The sequence below is a fragment of the Thamnophis sirtalis genome, unplaced genomic scaffold (genome assembly GCF_051295495.1).
Source record: "Thamnophis sirtalis isolate CommonGarterSnake01/CBP01778 unplaced genomic scaffold, rThaSir2_p1.2 scaffold_7, whole genome shotgun sequence".
In the NCBI taxonomy this organism is placed as follows: Eukaryota; Metazoa; Chordata; class Lepidosauria; order Squamata; family Natricidae; genus Thamnophis; species Thamnophis sirtalis.
The window spans coordinates 19,703,328-19,720,573 of record NW_028261387.1 but is presented as its reverse complement, the minus strand read 5'-3'; the positions used below and the strand labels follow the sequence as shown (position 1 = coordinate 19,720,573).

The window sequence follows — 17,246 nt, the reverse complement described above, 5'->3', positions numbered from 1 at the left end:
ACTCATTGTTTTCATTATAAAGTGTGATGTAATCTAGAATAGGTTCAGCCTTTGGGTTTTAAATACATTTCTGTATAACATAGCACATGCTAGCTGTTGTTTCCATATACTTCAGTGAGATTTATTTGGCATTTATTTTAGATTACAAATAATTTGGCAATTCAGTCTCCCTTTATTATCCTCTTCTACTTATTATTTAAAACTCTTAATTAGAATCATTTCCTTAAGGTATTTAAGTATGCCCTTTTGCAAATTTTCTCACCCTGGCACCAAAATCCCCAACTCTGGAATGTATTTAATAGATTAGGAAAATAGCTACTTACTATACTGCTGCTGGTTATTATCTAGGCTATATTATGCAATTCTATTATAAAAAATAGGAAAAAAATGAAATAAATAGAAAATTGCTTCTATTGCCTTTTTCTTTTTTGCTATTACTGAAATAATTTGTGTACTCAGTCCTTTCATATAGAATAGGAAAGTCAGAATGTCTTTCAGAAATTGAGAGATTATCTCCATATTGAGATTTAGTGGTTCTCCTTGAAAATGCTCAGCGTGAAACATAGAAAGCATCAGCTGCCAAAATACTTAAGAACTGATTGCTTAAGATTCATACTTCTCCTTCCCCAGTATATTTTTTTACTTTGAATGTTTTAGGTGACGAGCTGCCCCCCCCCCCACAAAAAGAGCAATTTAAAATCTAAGAAGAAAAATACATACTGCAGGAGCTTATAAACTAGAAACCCTAGAACAAACGTTCTCAACCCGTTTTATCTCACAGAACAAAACTTCCCATAGGCAGGACTTCTGGGTCATGAAAAATAAATGCTGTGGTGCCAGAGGTTGCATAAGGAGAAATAGAGGAAGTCTAGCGTCATGGGAAGTGGGGTTCTGGCTGATGCAGCATGCCAGTGGACATTTTGCAAAACATTTTACTGTTCTAGATGCTATTAAGAAGAGCTTGTATCAATTTTCTGGTTGCCTGCAGAAGTTTGTTCAGTCTCAAGCTTATAGCATCTGTTAAATATTTGGTACATCCCAATAAGTAGCAGGTTGGCAGAATGTGCGGCCTTTAACAACAGACCGATCCTAAGGCAGTTTCTCTTTTAAGATTTTTTTACTGTAATATTATAAAGGCTTGGCTGGTGTCTGTTGCTTGAATTCTACTAGTGAAGTTGATTACTTATTTCCTCACTAACAAGAGATTCAACCTGACAAAATATTCAATAGCATGCTTTCGTAGACCTAAGCATCAGGCAGTATTGTTTCCAAGCAAGGCATTCTAAGTTCTCTTCCCAGTTGTCCACTCCTTTTCCACCCAACATTCAAATTAATGGCTGAATTTACTTAGGCATAATGGGATCTGATAGAATATCTGTAACTCAGGGTTAAGTTGTGGGGTCTTCTATGGTCTCTGAGCTTGTAGGCTTTCTTGCTGATATTTAATAACCGAACTAGATGACATCATCAGTGCATTACTGTTATCTACTTTGGTAATGAAATGTCTTTAAGAAAACTCACCAAGCTCAGAAAACACCCAGGATCCCATGAGCTCTTTTTAAAAGTCCTCCTGTTTTTGGTTTTGAGTATTGCATATTATAGCAATAGCAATAGCAGTTAGACTTATATACCGCTTCATAGGGCTTTCAGCCCTCTCTAAGCGGTTTACAGAGTCAGCATATCGCCCCCACAGTCTGGGTCCTCATTTCACCCACCTCGGAAGGATGGAAGGCTGAGTCAACCTTGAGCCGGTGAGATTAGAACCGCTAAACTGCAGATAACAGTCAGCTGTAGTGGCCTTCAGTACTGCACCCTAACCACTGCGCCACCTCGGCTCTCAAGAATGCTATTCTTTTTCAGCATTCTTCAGTCCTGTTTACAGTGGTTATTGAGTTTGGGAGGCATCTAATTATGTAAGGCTGCTGTTGTCCTTTACTATGTGAAAAGAATCTTAAAGGAGAAATTAACTTCTCTGTATGTTTTTCTTTTTCAACAGATAAATGCAGAAGGAACACCAGAGGAAGTTTTTCTTGAGATATGCACTTCAGTCAATACTTTTCTGAAGGAATAGCATCACTTCAGAATTTAATGTAATGGCAGTGCTGTAACACATACAAGAATACAGTATTCTTTACAAATGCTGTTCAAAGCAATAGCTGCTGCCTTGGAAAATTAATGCATGTTGTAAACATTGTAAAAATCTTTGTAACTTAAATGGTATCGTAATGACACGTGTACTGTATATGGCCTATGATAGTTTGCCGTTCACAGGTTTAAAAAAGCCAGCATGGTAAACAGCAGCTGAGTTTTATAGCACACAAACATGCTTCTTTCACTACTACAAGACATACTATACAATCACAGTATTTCCTGTCAGTAAGTGTTGTAACAGTGAATTTGCTGCTGAACGCAAATCAATTTTTGAGGCTATTTAAGCTTGCTCTTTTTTGTAGTTCTTGAACAGTCTGTTTTCTGTCATTATCTTTTGCGAGAACATGTCTGCAATTAGGTTTGCAGTCATTTACAAACCAAATAGTGAATTGGAAGAGACTCACAAAAAGCGTGATATGCAATATATGAACCATGTGTGAAATAACTGTGATTGCAGGACTAGCTGTGATACAACCATCCATGCAAGTATCCTATGTAGTTATGGTTTGAAAGATTTTTGATTTACAATGCTTACAGAGGGATATGTATGCAGAAAAGAAAAAGTGCCAAATATTGCTTATATCTTTAAGATGGGTTGATTTAGAGCTAATAATGGCAGTGTCTAAAAAAAATCCACACATTTCAAAAGACTACAGGCAAATCATTGTCTCTAAATACTGATTGCTGTATATGTGACAGCTACATATAGCAATTGTCAGGTTTAAATCCTTTAATTTATTGCTTGGCATTTAACATGATGGGAAATTTAAATCGTAAATGAGCAGTGTTCAATTCAGATTTCTACACGCTTTCCACATGCGTATACGCACACACACTTACTTCTTGATGACTGAAATACTGAAGTTTTTTGGAGTGTTGATCAAGAAACAAAAAATCTTAATAGCCTGTATAAGAAACTGCCTCCTTTTCTTTGGCTGTCCTCTATCTCTTCTTGCATGCTAGAACAATTGCATTATCAATGAACAATTCAGAAAAATTTGTATTTTTCAACCTACTACTCTTGTATGAAAAGGTAATAAAAATAAAATGTATGGACAAATGTTAAGGGTAATCAAATTTACTCTTTGTATTTAAGGCTTCTGCAAAACAAATAGGTATCCAATCCAAAGCCACATAAAACATTTTCACTTAATTGGGTGTAGAGTTTTGAATTCCAAAAACTTTTATAGTTGTATAGTTATGAACATTCCCTTCAGTTCTTTTAGAAGACATTCTTCCACTAAGAAACAGGTGTGGTACAACTTTCAAAACAAGACAGTTGTATTCAAAGACAACATTTGACAGTAATTAAAAAAAATATCATTAACACTTAAAACTACAAATTTGAACAGTTTGACAGGAACCATATAAACATCTGGTTTGCACTTTGAGCAAGAACCCTAGAATCTCTACACTAAATAAAGGGAAATGGGAAACAACAAAAATTTAAATTCAAAGGGCATTTGAAACTTTGCTGGAAACGTATCAAATCAATCTTTATTATGGTCATAGACCAGTATACGGAAGGTGGGGTACAGTCAATTGCTGACAACGTGTAATATATATGCAGTTTCTCACTTCTGAGAAGCAATGTATGGTCAGAAGTCTATCTTGAAAAACAGCTTTTAACAATGCAAATTTCAGAGACAATCATCTGCTTTTTCCAATATGAATTTAGGAGATCTGTAAAGTCATTATTTAGATAGGAAAACATGTTTTGAACAAACGAGAATGGAAGAATGAGAGAATTATAAAACAAGATAATTTTCCTTATCATTTTGGCTTGCCACATAAATTTGTTTGGAATTATCGGGTTTACTCTGGAATCAGTCTTTGCCTTAAGGAACTGTGCAAAGCGCTCTGAAACTAAAATTTTATGTTCCCAAATATCCTATTTCATGGAAAGACTACAAGATAGAGGTTAGAATGGCTCATTTTATTGAAAGTGGATTATTTTCCCAAAGGAAATGCTTTCCATGTTGGAAAGTTTTAACTTTGAAATATTTTTCACATCACTCGAGTCTTGTTTAAAGAAAAATCTAAATCCAGTATGATCACCTGAACCAACCTTCTATCTAAAGGATATAGAAAATGAGTACTTAGAACATGCCCAATATGACAAATCTGGAATATGTTAACCAACCTGTATCAGAATGTAGCATCTGGGTGCAGAGAACTTATATTCAGATAATATGAAATATATTTGCATTAGATACTCGTTTCCCAAAACATTAGTTTTGCTACCATTAATGAGAAAAGTGAAATACATCAGGTGTATGGTTTTATATTATATATATATATTCTGATTTATTAAATTTCTCAAGAATGAGATATGCTTACAGACGATGTCATTTAGAAATGATACTGCATCATCTATCCATTAAAAATGCTTCAACTCCTCTAACAGAAAGTGATTACACCTAAACAAAATGTGAAAATTAACACTGAAATTAAACTCAAATTAATGCTGTTATCAAACGAGCCAGCCAACTCCTTGTTAGTTACTGCTGTAGTTTAATTTAAACACATATACTAAATTATTTCCAAAATTCAAGTGTTTTTTTAAAGCAATTGGAAATCTAATACAGTTAAAATAAGTCGTGTTTCTGGATCACAACTTACGCATGTTGAAATGATATATTAACTAAAAATATATAGTAAATGCTACGAAGCTTTTTCAGTCATTGCTATTCTCCACCTAATAAAGCGTACCAAAATGCCTTCTTTATTTCATAAAGAGAATGGAGAAGGGGGGTGGATATGCAGAACAAGTAAATGGAAATAAGAATCGTGGACTTAAAACAGGTTACACAGAAGTCTTGCGGGCATTTTTGAAATCATCTTCTTCCACATAATTGATTCCCCATTTGTTTCAACAATGAAAAGAGCTTAGAAAAGAGCATTCCTTTGGCTGTGCAAATCTGCTCCCACACAAGTGGTGCGTCTGCGCGTTAGAGCATAGATAGGGTTGTGTACAGAATTTAGCAGACATGTTCAAATCAGGGTGCTGGAGCATTATCCTGAAAGAGGTGGCATAAAACATCAAGTCAAAAGATGAAGTCGAGATACCCCTTCTCTCTACGGCCTAACTGGTATTTTCAAATCGAAGGGTTGGTTCAAAAATTCACCCTTTCCAGAAAAAAGTCACTGTAACCATTCTATATATAAACAGACGGTAGCCACATAGTTTATTTCTCACAGTTCTCCTGACAACTGAACATTATTTAAGAACAGACTGTATACACAGATAAGAAGAAACATACAAAATGTTTTAAATGATGCACAACAAAATCCAGCAGTATAAAAGAATGCATGTGAAGTCTTGCTCACTGTTCAGGCTAAATTTAATCACCTTGTTTAAATAGTAATAAAAATACAATCTTTCATGGACCTTGTGCATACTACAAAAAGAGGAAAATTATTACCATATATGATTTATATTAGGCAGTTTTCTTTGATGAGTTGCATTAACAACTCTAAATACAGAGGCAGAAGGCTGTGTATTCCATAAGAGTTAATGGTGGGGATTTAGAAACTTTACACAGTTACTACCACTGGCACTTCTCACCATAGTTTTGTACACAACACATGGTCATTTTATATAACATTACATTTAAAAATATATCTGCATGACAATTTTTATAATATTCACACACCATGAGCTGGTTAAGGAAGCAGTGCCACAGTTGCCTCCTGTAGTGCTTCACTCTCGGTAAATAAGTTTGTGGTAAAAAGGAAAAAAACAAAACAAAAAGGAGGTAAAAGAAATATCTACGTAATTAAGCAGCTCCAAGGCCTATCACGACCACCTCTGGGACAGTGATTGTTTTATGAGTAGCTCCTAGAAGCAAACACTGCCACAGGCTAAAACTTTGCTGAAAGAAGTCAGTTTTCTGTGCTGGAGACTATTTTCCACAACAAAACTGCAAACTACTAAACTGTTTCAATGTTAAGTATTTCATCACCTGTTCATCACATAATAGCCAAGTTCTTTAAGTCTCTGGAATTGACTACGTTTAACGTTTGCTTTCTTTTCTGGCCACACTTTTGTAAGTCATCTCTTGGACTTTATTATTATTATTATTTTTTAAAGACTAATGGAGTGAAGAAAATCTGCCCGGTATAGCCACCTGCACGCTAGGAATGTTCAACCTCTATTTAGTGATCTAGTAACAAGACGGGTTAGAGAGCTATATTTTGAGAAGGGCACCTGGGAAGCTCTCAAGCAGTGGATGACATTCCTGGGAAAGTACGTGTCTTTCCAAAGTGCGCACAGAATCAATGACTGTGCCCCTGTTAGGTTTTCAGAAGTGACCCTATGTTTCAGGTTGCACATCTACTTTCCTTGTCATCTATTGGCAGGAAAGTAGTTGGGGTCAAGATAATTATAGCTGGGGCCTTGGGACATGCAGTAGTCTCTATCTAAGAACATTTCTGCTCTGTAAATAGGCTCCAGTCGGTGATTTTCCTTGTGAATATCTGTTTCGTGTAGACTGAAAGAAAAAGAAAAATGGTTATTTGTGAAGCATGACACTGATCATATTCTACTCACTATTCCTCCTTAAATTCCTCTCAGAATTAATTGCTTATATCAGGAAGGTATGTTTTTCAACATGAATATCTACCCATGGTGCTAATCACTTTTAGAAAAATAATATGCCTACTGTAGAAAGGAAGAAAGAAGCAGGGAGCCAATTTTTAAAAAGAAATTAAGACATGGGATAAGAAAAAGCCAGTGTCTAACTATAATTATCCCCAATATTATGAACAATACTTTCCCATGCTTTTTTTATTCTTCAGACCCTCCTTGCTTTTTCCACGTCTGCGTACTTGCTTTGTACATCACTTCTTGTTTCTTTAAACTTCTCATCTCTTTATTTGAAGACCTCATCGATTTCATCTAACCACATCTAGCTTAGTCGTTTCCTTCCTTTCAGCTCATTTCTTTTATGTATTTGTTTTGCAAGTCAATTCACATTCATTTTCTTTTACTACCAACCACTTCAAAACGTTTCTTTTGTACCCGTCACTCACTTCTGTATTTAATCCAAATTCATTCAACATCCATACATTCTTGGTTCTACTTTTTCCTGTCTAGCCGACACATTTTTAAGTACCCCATTCTACTGCATTCAGCTTGGATTTATTCTTCTCCTGAGATACAATATGAAAGAAACATGTTCTCATATATAGCTATTCTACCTTCTCTTGACATGCATCTCTTTCAACAAAAAACATCCATTATCTTTCTCTCATCATCTGCACATCTTAAATTTCTCTATTCATTTTCTCATTTTTTGTATTCTATATACATTCCCATCTTTAATAAATATTTTGCACACATTTATCTACTTGTTCCAGTACCTTCTATTTACCGTACATATTTATAGTGAAGTTGCAATAGTTCCCGCCCCAAACACACATTTCCTCTTGGACCTTCAATATGTTACTTTTGAGATCCACACTTGTTGCATTATAGAATTTATCTAATATAAAAACGTAGGGTTTATTTCAGCAATAAACATGTACACCAAGAACATGCACTTTCACGTCCCCTACAAACCTATATTTAAAATTATCACAAGCATGCCTTATATATTCCAAAGAGGTTATGAATGCTACAATATGCGTTTTAAGATGAACATTTAAAAATAAAGCCATGTAATGGTCAATGCTGGTCTTCAGGGCATGCTACTTACCAGTCAGAACAAGAATCACAAAAATCCAAAGACAATGCTGGCGGGCAGTCTTGGCAGTGCCACCGGACGCCTTGAATTGGATCAGTTCCACAGTTATCACACTGAAAAGAAATTTAGCAAAGTGATCTTAAGGATTTCCCTCCAAAAATAAACAGCTTGCCAAGTTAATAGTTTTACCGCATAGTTAATATTACTGTAAAATAAAATTATTCTTTTTTTAAGTTTCTCCCCCTTCTCAATATGACAAAGCAGCAATCTACAAGCCTATGTCAATATTTCAGACTTGGTTCTCAAGCAGTTTCTTTGTTTTGCATCTTCTCAGCTTTTCCAATTGTTTTCTCTCACACAATTGTTCTGCCTCCTCTAACTAAACTGCTCTTTTCATTCCCCTGCAATTTCCTATATTTTACTCTACTGTGCTACAAATTTGCTTTCATCTCCCCCATTCCTCCTGTATTAAATTCACTTAATGACTAAGGAAAGGAAAAAAAAACACATTTCCATTATCTTCTAATTTAAGGTTCACTGAGAGTGGCAAATTAGTTCAGATCCAAATTAGATTATCATTATGATGTAAGCAAACAGCAAATTCTTTTCTCTGATTTTCAGATATCCATATTATCAAAGATAAAAAAAACTTCATGGGGAATCTAAGAAGTTCAATTAGCCATCATGGCTAAGAGACAGGAATGATGAGAGATTTTGCCTAATAAATCAGAAGCTATTGGATTGGGGAGGTAGACAAAGCAAATTAACTATTTTTTAAAAAAAATACCATAATTTCCAAGCAATGACGCTCAGGTATAACATCACTTTTCAGAAATTTTAAAAGGAAGACTTCTCTACATACTGCTTACGATGTTCAAGGTGATAATTTTATAAGAAGGATTTTATCACTAATCTGTTCAGAAGGCCTAGTGATTTCAGTAAGATTTATTCCCAAACAGTTGATAAGAGTCCAGACTTGAATATTTAGAGTTTGATTATATAATATAACCAATAATTGAATGTGAAAAGTTGGTGCATTACATTTACAGACCTCAAATACATCTTCCATTAAAAGTAAAGGTAAAAGTTCCCCTCGCACATATGTAGTAGTCATTCCCAACTCTAGGGGGCGGTACTCATCTCTGTTTCAAAGCCAAAGAGCCAGCGCTGTCCAAAGACATCTCCGTGGTCATGTGGCCGGCATGATTAACCGCCGAAGGTGCATGGTGGTTCCAATTTTTCTTCTTGCATTTTACATGCTTTCGCACCGCTAGGTTGGCAAAACCTGGGACAAGTAACAGGAGCTTACTCTGTTACGCGGTGCTAGAGATTCGAACTGCCAACTTTCTGATAAACAAGCTCAGCGTCTTAGCCACTGAGCCACCACATCCTCACATCTTCCATTAGATCAGGGTAATCACCCAACTCTTTGAGGTTTTACTTACATTGCCTAGGAAACTTAATGCTGAACCCAGATTAGGATCTTACTTTCCAAAGAAACCATCATTCACATAACTGAGGAAATATGAGGCCTTTGGAATCTTTACCAACCTTAAAGCCAATGTGCTGGACAAAGCCACTTTCTGCATGCATTTGCTGCACTTTCTGCTTCCTCAGCTTTTTAAATTTCAGCAGCTCTTTATATTCTGGTAATTCACGATATGCTACAGGGATACTTTCTTCATCCTATTTCAGAGAGAGAGAGAATTGCAACTTTTAATTGCAAAGTTACAGAAAGAAGGATTAAGGTAAAAGAAACCACACCTCTTAAACAAACTCCAGAATAAATAGCAATCTATGATGTGATTGCTGATATATTGGAAAATGGCTCAAAATAGTTTTAAATTGCCCTAAAAATTCCAAAACCATTAATTTGGTCTTTTTTCTTTAGTACCAAAGTTCCAGAGTTCAGAATTAAATTGACCCAGAATTTTGAATACTACTGAAATACATATTTCTAGTATGAGAAATTTTAATGCAGCTTTATTTGATTTTTGCCATTTTGTTATAAACCAGAACATTGAAACATGAGATTTAATAGTGGAAGAACAAAATACCCAAAGACTTTGTAAAATGGCAAAAAAATTAATAAATTTTGACTTCTGAAGTGATTTGTCTTGTAGGAATTTTTTTCTATGAAAAAATAAAACCAGGAATTGTCTTATGCTTTCCTGTAATGGGGAAAAGGCCTAAGTGTGTGCGCGTGCATGTGTGTGTATGGATCTTACAAAAAACTTTCCACTATATCTCAGACAAATTAGTAGAGACTGGCCTCACCCTTTCTTGATCAGGTTTGACCTAGGAGAATGCATAAATCAATCTGTTTGGGACACCCTCTGTTAATTTGAAAAAGGAATAAAGATAGCTCTCAACCTATGACTATAATTGAGCCCCAAAATTTATGTTGCTAAGCGAGACATTTGTTAAGTGAATTTTGCCCTTTGACGACCTTTCTTGCCACAGTTGTAAGTGAATCATTGCAGCTGTTAAGTGAATCTGGCTTCCCTCTTGACTTTGCAAAAGTTGCAAAAGATTATCACATGCCCCAGGGGCACAGCAAACAGCCATAAATATGAACCAGTTGTCAAGCATCAAAATTTTGATCACATGACCAAGGGAATGTTACAATGATTGTTAAGTGTGAAAAATGGTCATAAGTCACTTTTTTCAGTGCTTTGTAACTTTGAATGGTCACTAAACGAATGTAAATCAAGGAATATCTGCACTGTTTTCATTTTCTCTCCTTCAAATCTGAAACACTTGGGTTTCTATTGCACTAAACAGGCACGGGTGTTTGTTGACCTTTTACTTATGCAAGCATTTCTTTGTCCTTTATATTAATTTATAGAGCATTTACATAACGTTTTTTTTTAAAAAATAATCCATTTAAATGCAAAACCTACTGATGGTTCTTCCTCTGCTGCATTGGCCATGTGACTGTGAAAGCAGGATCTATCATCATCTTCATCCATAAACACAGGAGGTTCATGGGATGTCATGAAAGTTGAAGGCTTGAAGAGATGTTTATTCAAAGGATGTTGCCGTCTACTAGAGGACTGTAATAAATATAAGTATTTGTGTAAAGGTGGCATTATATATATATATTTATCTCTATTTGAACAGGAAGCTTCACATATTACTACCGTACAGAGAGAAAAATATTTTTTTAATTTTCAGCGAAAGCTCTTCTTTTCACAGAAGAAAACCAACATACAGTTGCAAGAAAAAGTATGTGAACCCCTTGGGATTATGTGGAGTTTTGCATGAATTGGTCATAAAATGTGCTCTGAACTTCATCTAAGTCACAACAATAGAAAAACACAGTCTGCTGAAAATAATGCTACAAAAACATTAGATGTTGCCATTAGATGGTTTAATTGAACATAACATGTAAACATTCACAGTGCAGGGAGGAAAAAGTATGTGAGCCCCTAGCCTAATGACTTCTCTAAGAGCTAATTGGAGCCAGGAGTGAGCCAACCTTGACTCCAATCAGTGTGATGATATTGGATGTGTTGCTGACAGCTGTCCCGCCCTTTAAAAACACACACCTGTTTTGGGTTTTTTGGCTGCAAGAAGCACTGTCTGATGTGAACCATGCCTTGCAGAAAAGAGCTCTCAGAAGACCTACGATCAAGAATTGTTGACTTGCATGAAACTGGAAAGGGTTACAAAAGTATCTCCAAAAGTCTTGATGTTCATGTGTCCACGGTAAGACAGACTGTCTACAAATGGAGAAAGTTTAGCACTGTTGCTACTCTCCCTAGGCGTGGTTGTCCTGTAAAAATGACTGCAAGAGCACAGTGCAGAATGCTTCATGAGGTAAAGAAGAATCCTAGAGTGTCAGCTAAAGACCTACAGAAATCTCTGGCACATGCTAACATTTTTATTGACACATCTACAATAAAGAAAACATTAAACAAGAATGGAGTACATGAGAGGACACCACGGAGGAAGCCATTGCTGTCCAAAAAAAATATTACAGCACGTTTGAAGTTTGCAAAAGAGCACTTAGATGTTCCACAGCATTACTGGCAAAATATACTGTGGACAGATAAAACCAAAATTGAGTTGTTTGGGAAAAACACACAACACTATGTGTGGATAAAAAAAGGCACAGCACACCAACATCAAAAACTCATCCCCACTGTAAAACATGGTGGAGGGAGCATCATGGTTTGGCTGCTTTGCTGCCTCAAGGCCTGGACGGATTGTTGTCATTGATGGGACAATGAATTCCAGGATTTATCAAGACATTTTGCAGGAAAACTTATGACTATCTGTCCACCAACTGAAGCTCCGCAGAGGATGGGTGATGCAATAGGACAATGATCCAAAGCATACAGGTAAGTCAGCACAAAAATGGCTTCAACAGCACAGAATACGCCCTCTGGAGTGGCCCAGTCAGAGTCCTGCTCTCAACCCGATTGAAATGCTGTGGCATGACCTTAAGAGAGCGATTCACACCAGACATCCCAAGAATATTGCTACACTGAAACAGCTTTGTGAAGAGGAGTGGTCCAAAATTACTCCAGACCGTTGTGCAGGTCTGATTTGCATCTACAGGAAACGTTTGGTTGAGGTTATTGCTGCCAAAGGAAGATCAACCAGTTATTAAGTCCAACGGTTCACATACTTTTTCCTCCCTGCACCATGAATGTTTACATGTTATGTGCAATTAAACCATGGCAACATCTAATGTTTGTGTAGTATTATTGTCAGCAGACTGTGTTTTTCTATTGTTGTGACTTAGATGAAGTTCAGAGCACATTTTATGACCAATTCATCCAAAACTCCACGTAATACCAAGGGGTTCACATACTTTTTCTTGCAATTGTATTCTGCAACAATGTCTTTCAATACCTAATTGCCACAAGGAATCCATTTTGGCATGATAGAAATTTCTAATCATTGGTTCTCCCCTCCTGCCAAAGAAAGACAGAGCTAATCAAACCCAGGTTTTCACAGCTAAGCCTCATGTTTAAATCTTCCCAGTGCATCCTTTGCTCAAGATTAAGACATGATGTAATTTGAATTAGATAGAATCTTCCCCAAAAACAACTAACATATGACCATCAAATAGAAAGGCAGAATAAGATCTTACACTGGATACACATGCTAGTACAGGTTAATTAATATGTAGCTTTGTTATCTCTACTGGGCAAAGAGAATCTTTACATTAAATGCCCAATTTTTTACTTTATATATCATGTCTAGTGAGAGAGGTGTGGCCAATTTTAAAACTGACATATGAAATGAAGGGAAACCAACCGGTCAAACAGCACTAATTATGTATTTCTATGAAGCTTCAAATAAAAACCTAACAAATGAATGGAAAACAATATGACTTCTGGTAAGGGGAAATTTAATTTTAAATGGCTTACAGAAACATTGAATTATTATATATCTCATGAAAATACATGTTCTTATGAGTAGTTATTGTAAAATGTACAGTCTGCCCCACCACTTCTGAAAATAAGAGGGGTGGGAAAATTGTATTAACAGCTTTGTACAATAGATGTAAGCCAAGAGCATTTTGTGGATCGCCCACTTTCTGACATTGCCCAAATACATATGGAGATTATGAAAGAATGAAGGTGAAATAAATGTGTAAAGCTCATGAAAGGTTTGGTGTTTTTTTTTTATTAAAAGGAATCAGCATGGATATTCTAATGGAAAAGGTACAGATCATCCTTTAAACAAGTTCTCAGCTTTAAAATCATTTTTGGCTAAAACTGCTACTTCAAGAACAGAAGATCTTGTTTTCAGTGATACAATAAAAGGGTGTTACAATTATTAGTACCATGAAGGAAACTTTCACAACTGAAAGTATTGAAAAGGCCCAAGCTTGTGTATGGAAAGTATTGGGGTTGAATTTTAGGTCTATCTGTATAAACTAAAGTTTCAATAAAGGAGAATATTTGTAATTTAGGGTTGAAATTAGGGGCTTTTGGCGATCTCTGAACTTTGTTGTTTTTATGCAGACATTTCATTATCCAAACTAGATTAACATCAATGCTAGTAAGGACAAGCAAGAGAAAGCTCTGGAATATAAACGGAGAGCAAACCCCACTCCTTACTAGCACTAATGATGTTACCTGATTTGAGTAATAAAACGCCTGCATAAAAACCACCAAGCCCCAAGGGCCCCTCCCCTCAAATTAAAATTTCTTAATGACTAGTTTCAAAAGGTATCCATAAAAAGCCTTTCATATTATGCCATGCCTAAATATAACATTGCTTTTAAAGGAAAACAGGCCACATCTTTAGTTATCCAAGTTCTGAATAAAGTACGAGGCTTTGCAGCTTCTGTCATATCTGCATGAAGGTGAATGAAAGGTGAGTGACTGATCTGTGCCAACGTAAATCTGTCCGTAATGGTTATTCACAATGGTCCCTGTGGCAACCAGGACAGTTTATCTTTTTGTTATTATTCATTGTCAGTATATCTGAGATTTTATTTTGTTTGCTTGTTTCACTATTGGAAGCCATGTGCAGAGCAAGATAGCAAAGATGAGATGTCTACAAAAGAAGAATATTATCCCTCTTCCCTGTCATAGGAACAATTGATGAAGAAACTCAAGCAAAAAAAAAAATAAATAGAAAGGGAGCGATACAAAGAGAAAACTGTTTGTTTTCTCCCCTGCGCTCGCCCTGCTTTTGGCACGGGAGCCATCACTGCCCTATGCTTAGTTCCTGACAAAAATAATTTATAAGCCTCATCAATACTGTTTCATTCAAAAATCAGGATTGAAACCTAATTGAATGGGATTCGGATAATCAGTTTCACCTGGTACCTTTTAAAACTAGTTGCTCAAATCTCTTAGCTAAACAAAATGCTTTATACAATAACTGATGATTATTTAAAACAATGGCATTTAAATATGCCTTTTTAAGCAGAGGTGAAGAAATACGATTTTTAAAGAATGAGAAAAAAATGTGAGCTGCATAAAAAGCTTTTAACAATACCTTTGATATCTGTTTAATGTCTGTTATAACATTTTTTTCAGCTAATCACAAATATTTTGGAAAATAAATTGTTCAATTAGTCATTTTTTTCCAAAATAGCATATTTAGCATCGGTTGTTTCCAAAGTGTAATTTGTACATTTCTGCCAGCAGCTTTCATAATGACATTCTGCCACATTGAATTGTCAACTCTACAGAAACATTTTGTACTTTAAATTTTAAAGAAACAGACAACATTGATTTAATTCCACTAATGCATAAAGTAACTTCATTATTACTAGGTACTACACATCGTTTCATAAATATTTCCTTGCCAGATTCCATATTCTGGCAGGTCTGCCATTGTTGATTCCATCAACAATGGCAAAACTTCTAACGTACTAACAAGTTCTCAAAAATTCAGGCAGGCAGTCAGATATGTATCTGCCTTGAAAGTGGACCATGTTGAAGTGTATAGCACAATCAAGCATCAGGAGTTTAGCATGAGAAACATTTCATGACTTTTGTATCATGTCATATAATGTCTTATAATTTTTATGTCATAAAATGTTTTATAACACTTGCCAAATTTCAATTCCACAAGAGTCATGAGTCCTGGATTTTTGACTCATTTAACCCATGTGAGGTACCTTGGTTAAAAAATTGTTGCTCTATAGATGAATCATTTTGCTTAGTTAAAGGTTATACACAAACATGAGTTTCAGTAGTATGTAGTTGTTCACAATAGGTGTAAGCCCTAAGTATTCTGTGTGTGGTCTGCTTTCTGACAAAATTTACATGCTAGCAAAACGATAGGATAATGCAATGAAGATTTACTCCTATACCAAGAAAAAGAAGCTAGATGTTCAAGTTGGCTTTAGAAAAGGCCAACAAATATGAAACATTATTGTTGATTCACAATGTATAGTTGAAGAATACAAAAAAAGGTTATTGTGTTAATCATGTCAAGTTGTGGAATGTGCTTAGAAAAATGGGAATTCCAGAACATCACACAGACCTTGTGAGCAAATTACATAAAAGTCAAGAAGCTACAGTATGGACAGAACATGGTGAACATGCAACAATCTTTATTCATATGTAAGATCAGAGTTCAGTTCCTAACTTGGCATATTGAATGATGATATGCAGTCTACTTAAACACAAGTAAAAAAATTTGCACAGATGATGTGGTTTTTGATTTTAAAAACATCCAGTTGGACCCAATCTGAGAATCTGTTTCAACTCAGATTTAGAGTATTGCCTATATTTGATTTGGGGTCCAAATTTTATTTTTTCTTTGGAAACCCTCTTATTATGGACTGAAGGACAGTAAATCTTAGAAATTAATCTAAAATCTTGTGATTTTACCTTTTTAGAGTATAAATACAAGTTTGGTGTTCTGCCTGGAACCGGAATACCAGCTTTAGTCAGTTTTATGAAATATTTCTGCACTCTGCTGGCAACCTAAAGTCAGAGGAAAACATCTATTAGAAAATATTTAAAAATATAATTCTTGAACAATAATTAATTATGTACGCCAAGACTTAATTAAGAAAAATAAATATGAGTGACTCCTTCTGCTACCAAGCTGTTTTCTATATTATAAAAAGACAAGAGCAATGTATTCTTCTCCTCTCAGAAAGACTCTCTAGTCTCATCTTCAAATCCCGCATCAAAACCAACTTCATTAAAGTTTCCTGAATTTTCAATTAGGATATTGTATTTTTCCTAGTGTATTTAGAATAAAGATGGCTTTTCCATATTTAGAGTGTAATCTGAATTAAAATATATTAAATTTGTTTAATATATGCTATTTTCCCATCCAGTTACATCTTAAAATGATAATTCTCCAGCATTACCCCTGATTAGCAAGTAGATTAGCAAAGCAGTCTACTACAGAATAGCAGGGTGGTATGTGTTATAGAAATTGTCCCTTATGAAGTAATGTCTTCTGATATAGATTGGGTTTTTTAAAATACACATGCTTAATTCACTAATTCATTTTTCTTTTTAATATTTAATGAGGTTACTAAGGGAGGTCATTTGTCAGTGTGGGACCATACATCTCTGTCCTTTGGTCAATCAAGTGAGGCTGTCACGGTTCTGTCCCAGTGTTTGGAGGTTGTGAAGATAAGGATGGGAACAGTCTTTGACTCAACCTTGCCAAACTGGGTAGTTTTGGATTTTGGGTCCTCTGGATCCCAGAATGGGACGCTTTCTATCTTTGCTTCTAAATAGGATTGAACTCCCCTGGTCAAGCTTAAAGGACAAAGTTGCTCGGTTTCGGTCGGATTTGGACTCCACCTTTGCAGAACCAGCCGAGGCACGAGAGGACAATTTGGTTGACCATCGCTGGGTTGAGTTTCAGGATGTTACTTCCGGGGACGTGGACAAGGCCATGAGGGCTGTGAGCGCCTCCACCTGTGTACTGGACCCGTGTCCCTCCTGGCTGGTTGCTAAC

The 17,246-nt window shown here is 35.7% G+C and overlaps 2 protein-coding genes across 6 annotated transcripts in view; one reads left to right on the top strand and one right to left on the bottom strand.

The window, feature by feature from the left end:
• AK5 (adenylate kinase 5) overlaps positions 1-3,211 on the top strand; it is a 134,361-nt gene extending 131,150 nt beyond the window's left edge. For both annotated transcript variants that reach the window (XM_087719447.1, XM_087719446.1), the window contains one exon: positions 1,997-3,211. In XM_087719447.1, coding sequence (XP_087575573.1) covers positions 1,997-2,071 — 75 coding nt within the window. In that variant the 3' untranslated portion in view covers positions 2,072-3,211. The remainder of the gene's footprint in view (positions 1-1,996) is intronic.
• A 2-nt stretch (positions 3,212-3,213) lies between these two features.
• Positions 3,214-17,246, bottom strand: part of ZZZ3 (zinc finger ZZ-type containing 3) — a 52,829-nt gene continuing 38,796 nt past the window's right edge. For all 4 annotated transcript variants that reach the window (XM_087719445.1, XM_014069375.2, XM_087719444.1 and 1 more), the window contains 5 exons: positions 16,154-16,249; positions 10,742-10,894; positions 9,390-9,524; positions 7,851-7,951; positions 3,214-6,644 (listed from right to left, as the gene is read on the bottom strand). In XM_087719445.1, the coding sequence (XP_087575571.1) occupies positions 6,500-6,644; positions 7,851-7,951; positions 9,390-9,524; positions 10,742-10,894; positions 16,154-16,249 (630 nt within the window). In that variant the 3' untranslated portion in view covers positions 3,214-6,499. The remainder of the gene's footprint in view (positions 6,645-7,850; positions 7,952-9,389; positions 9,525-10,741; positions 10,895-16,153; positions 16,250-17,246) is intronic.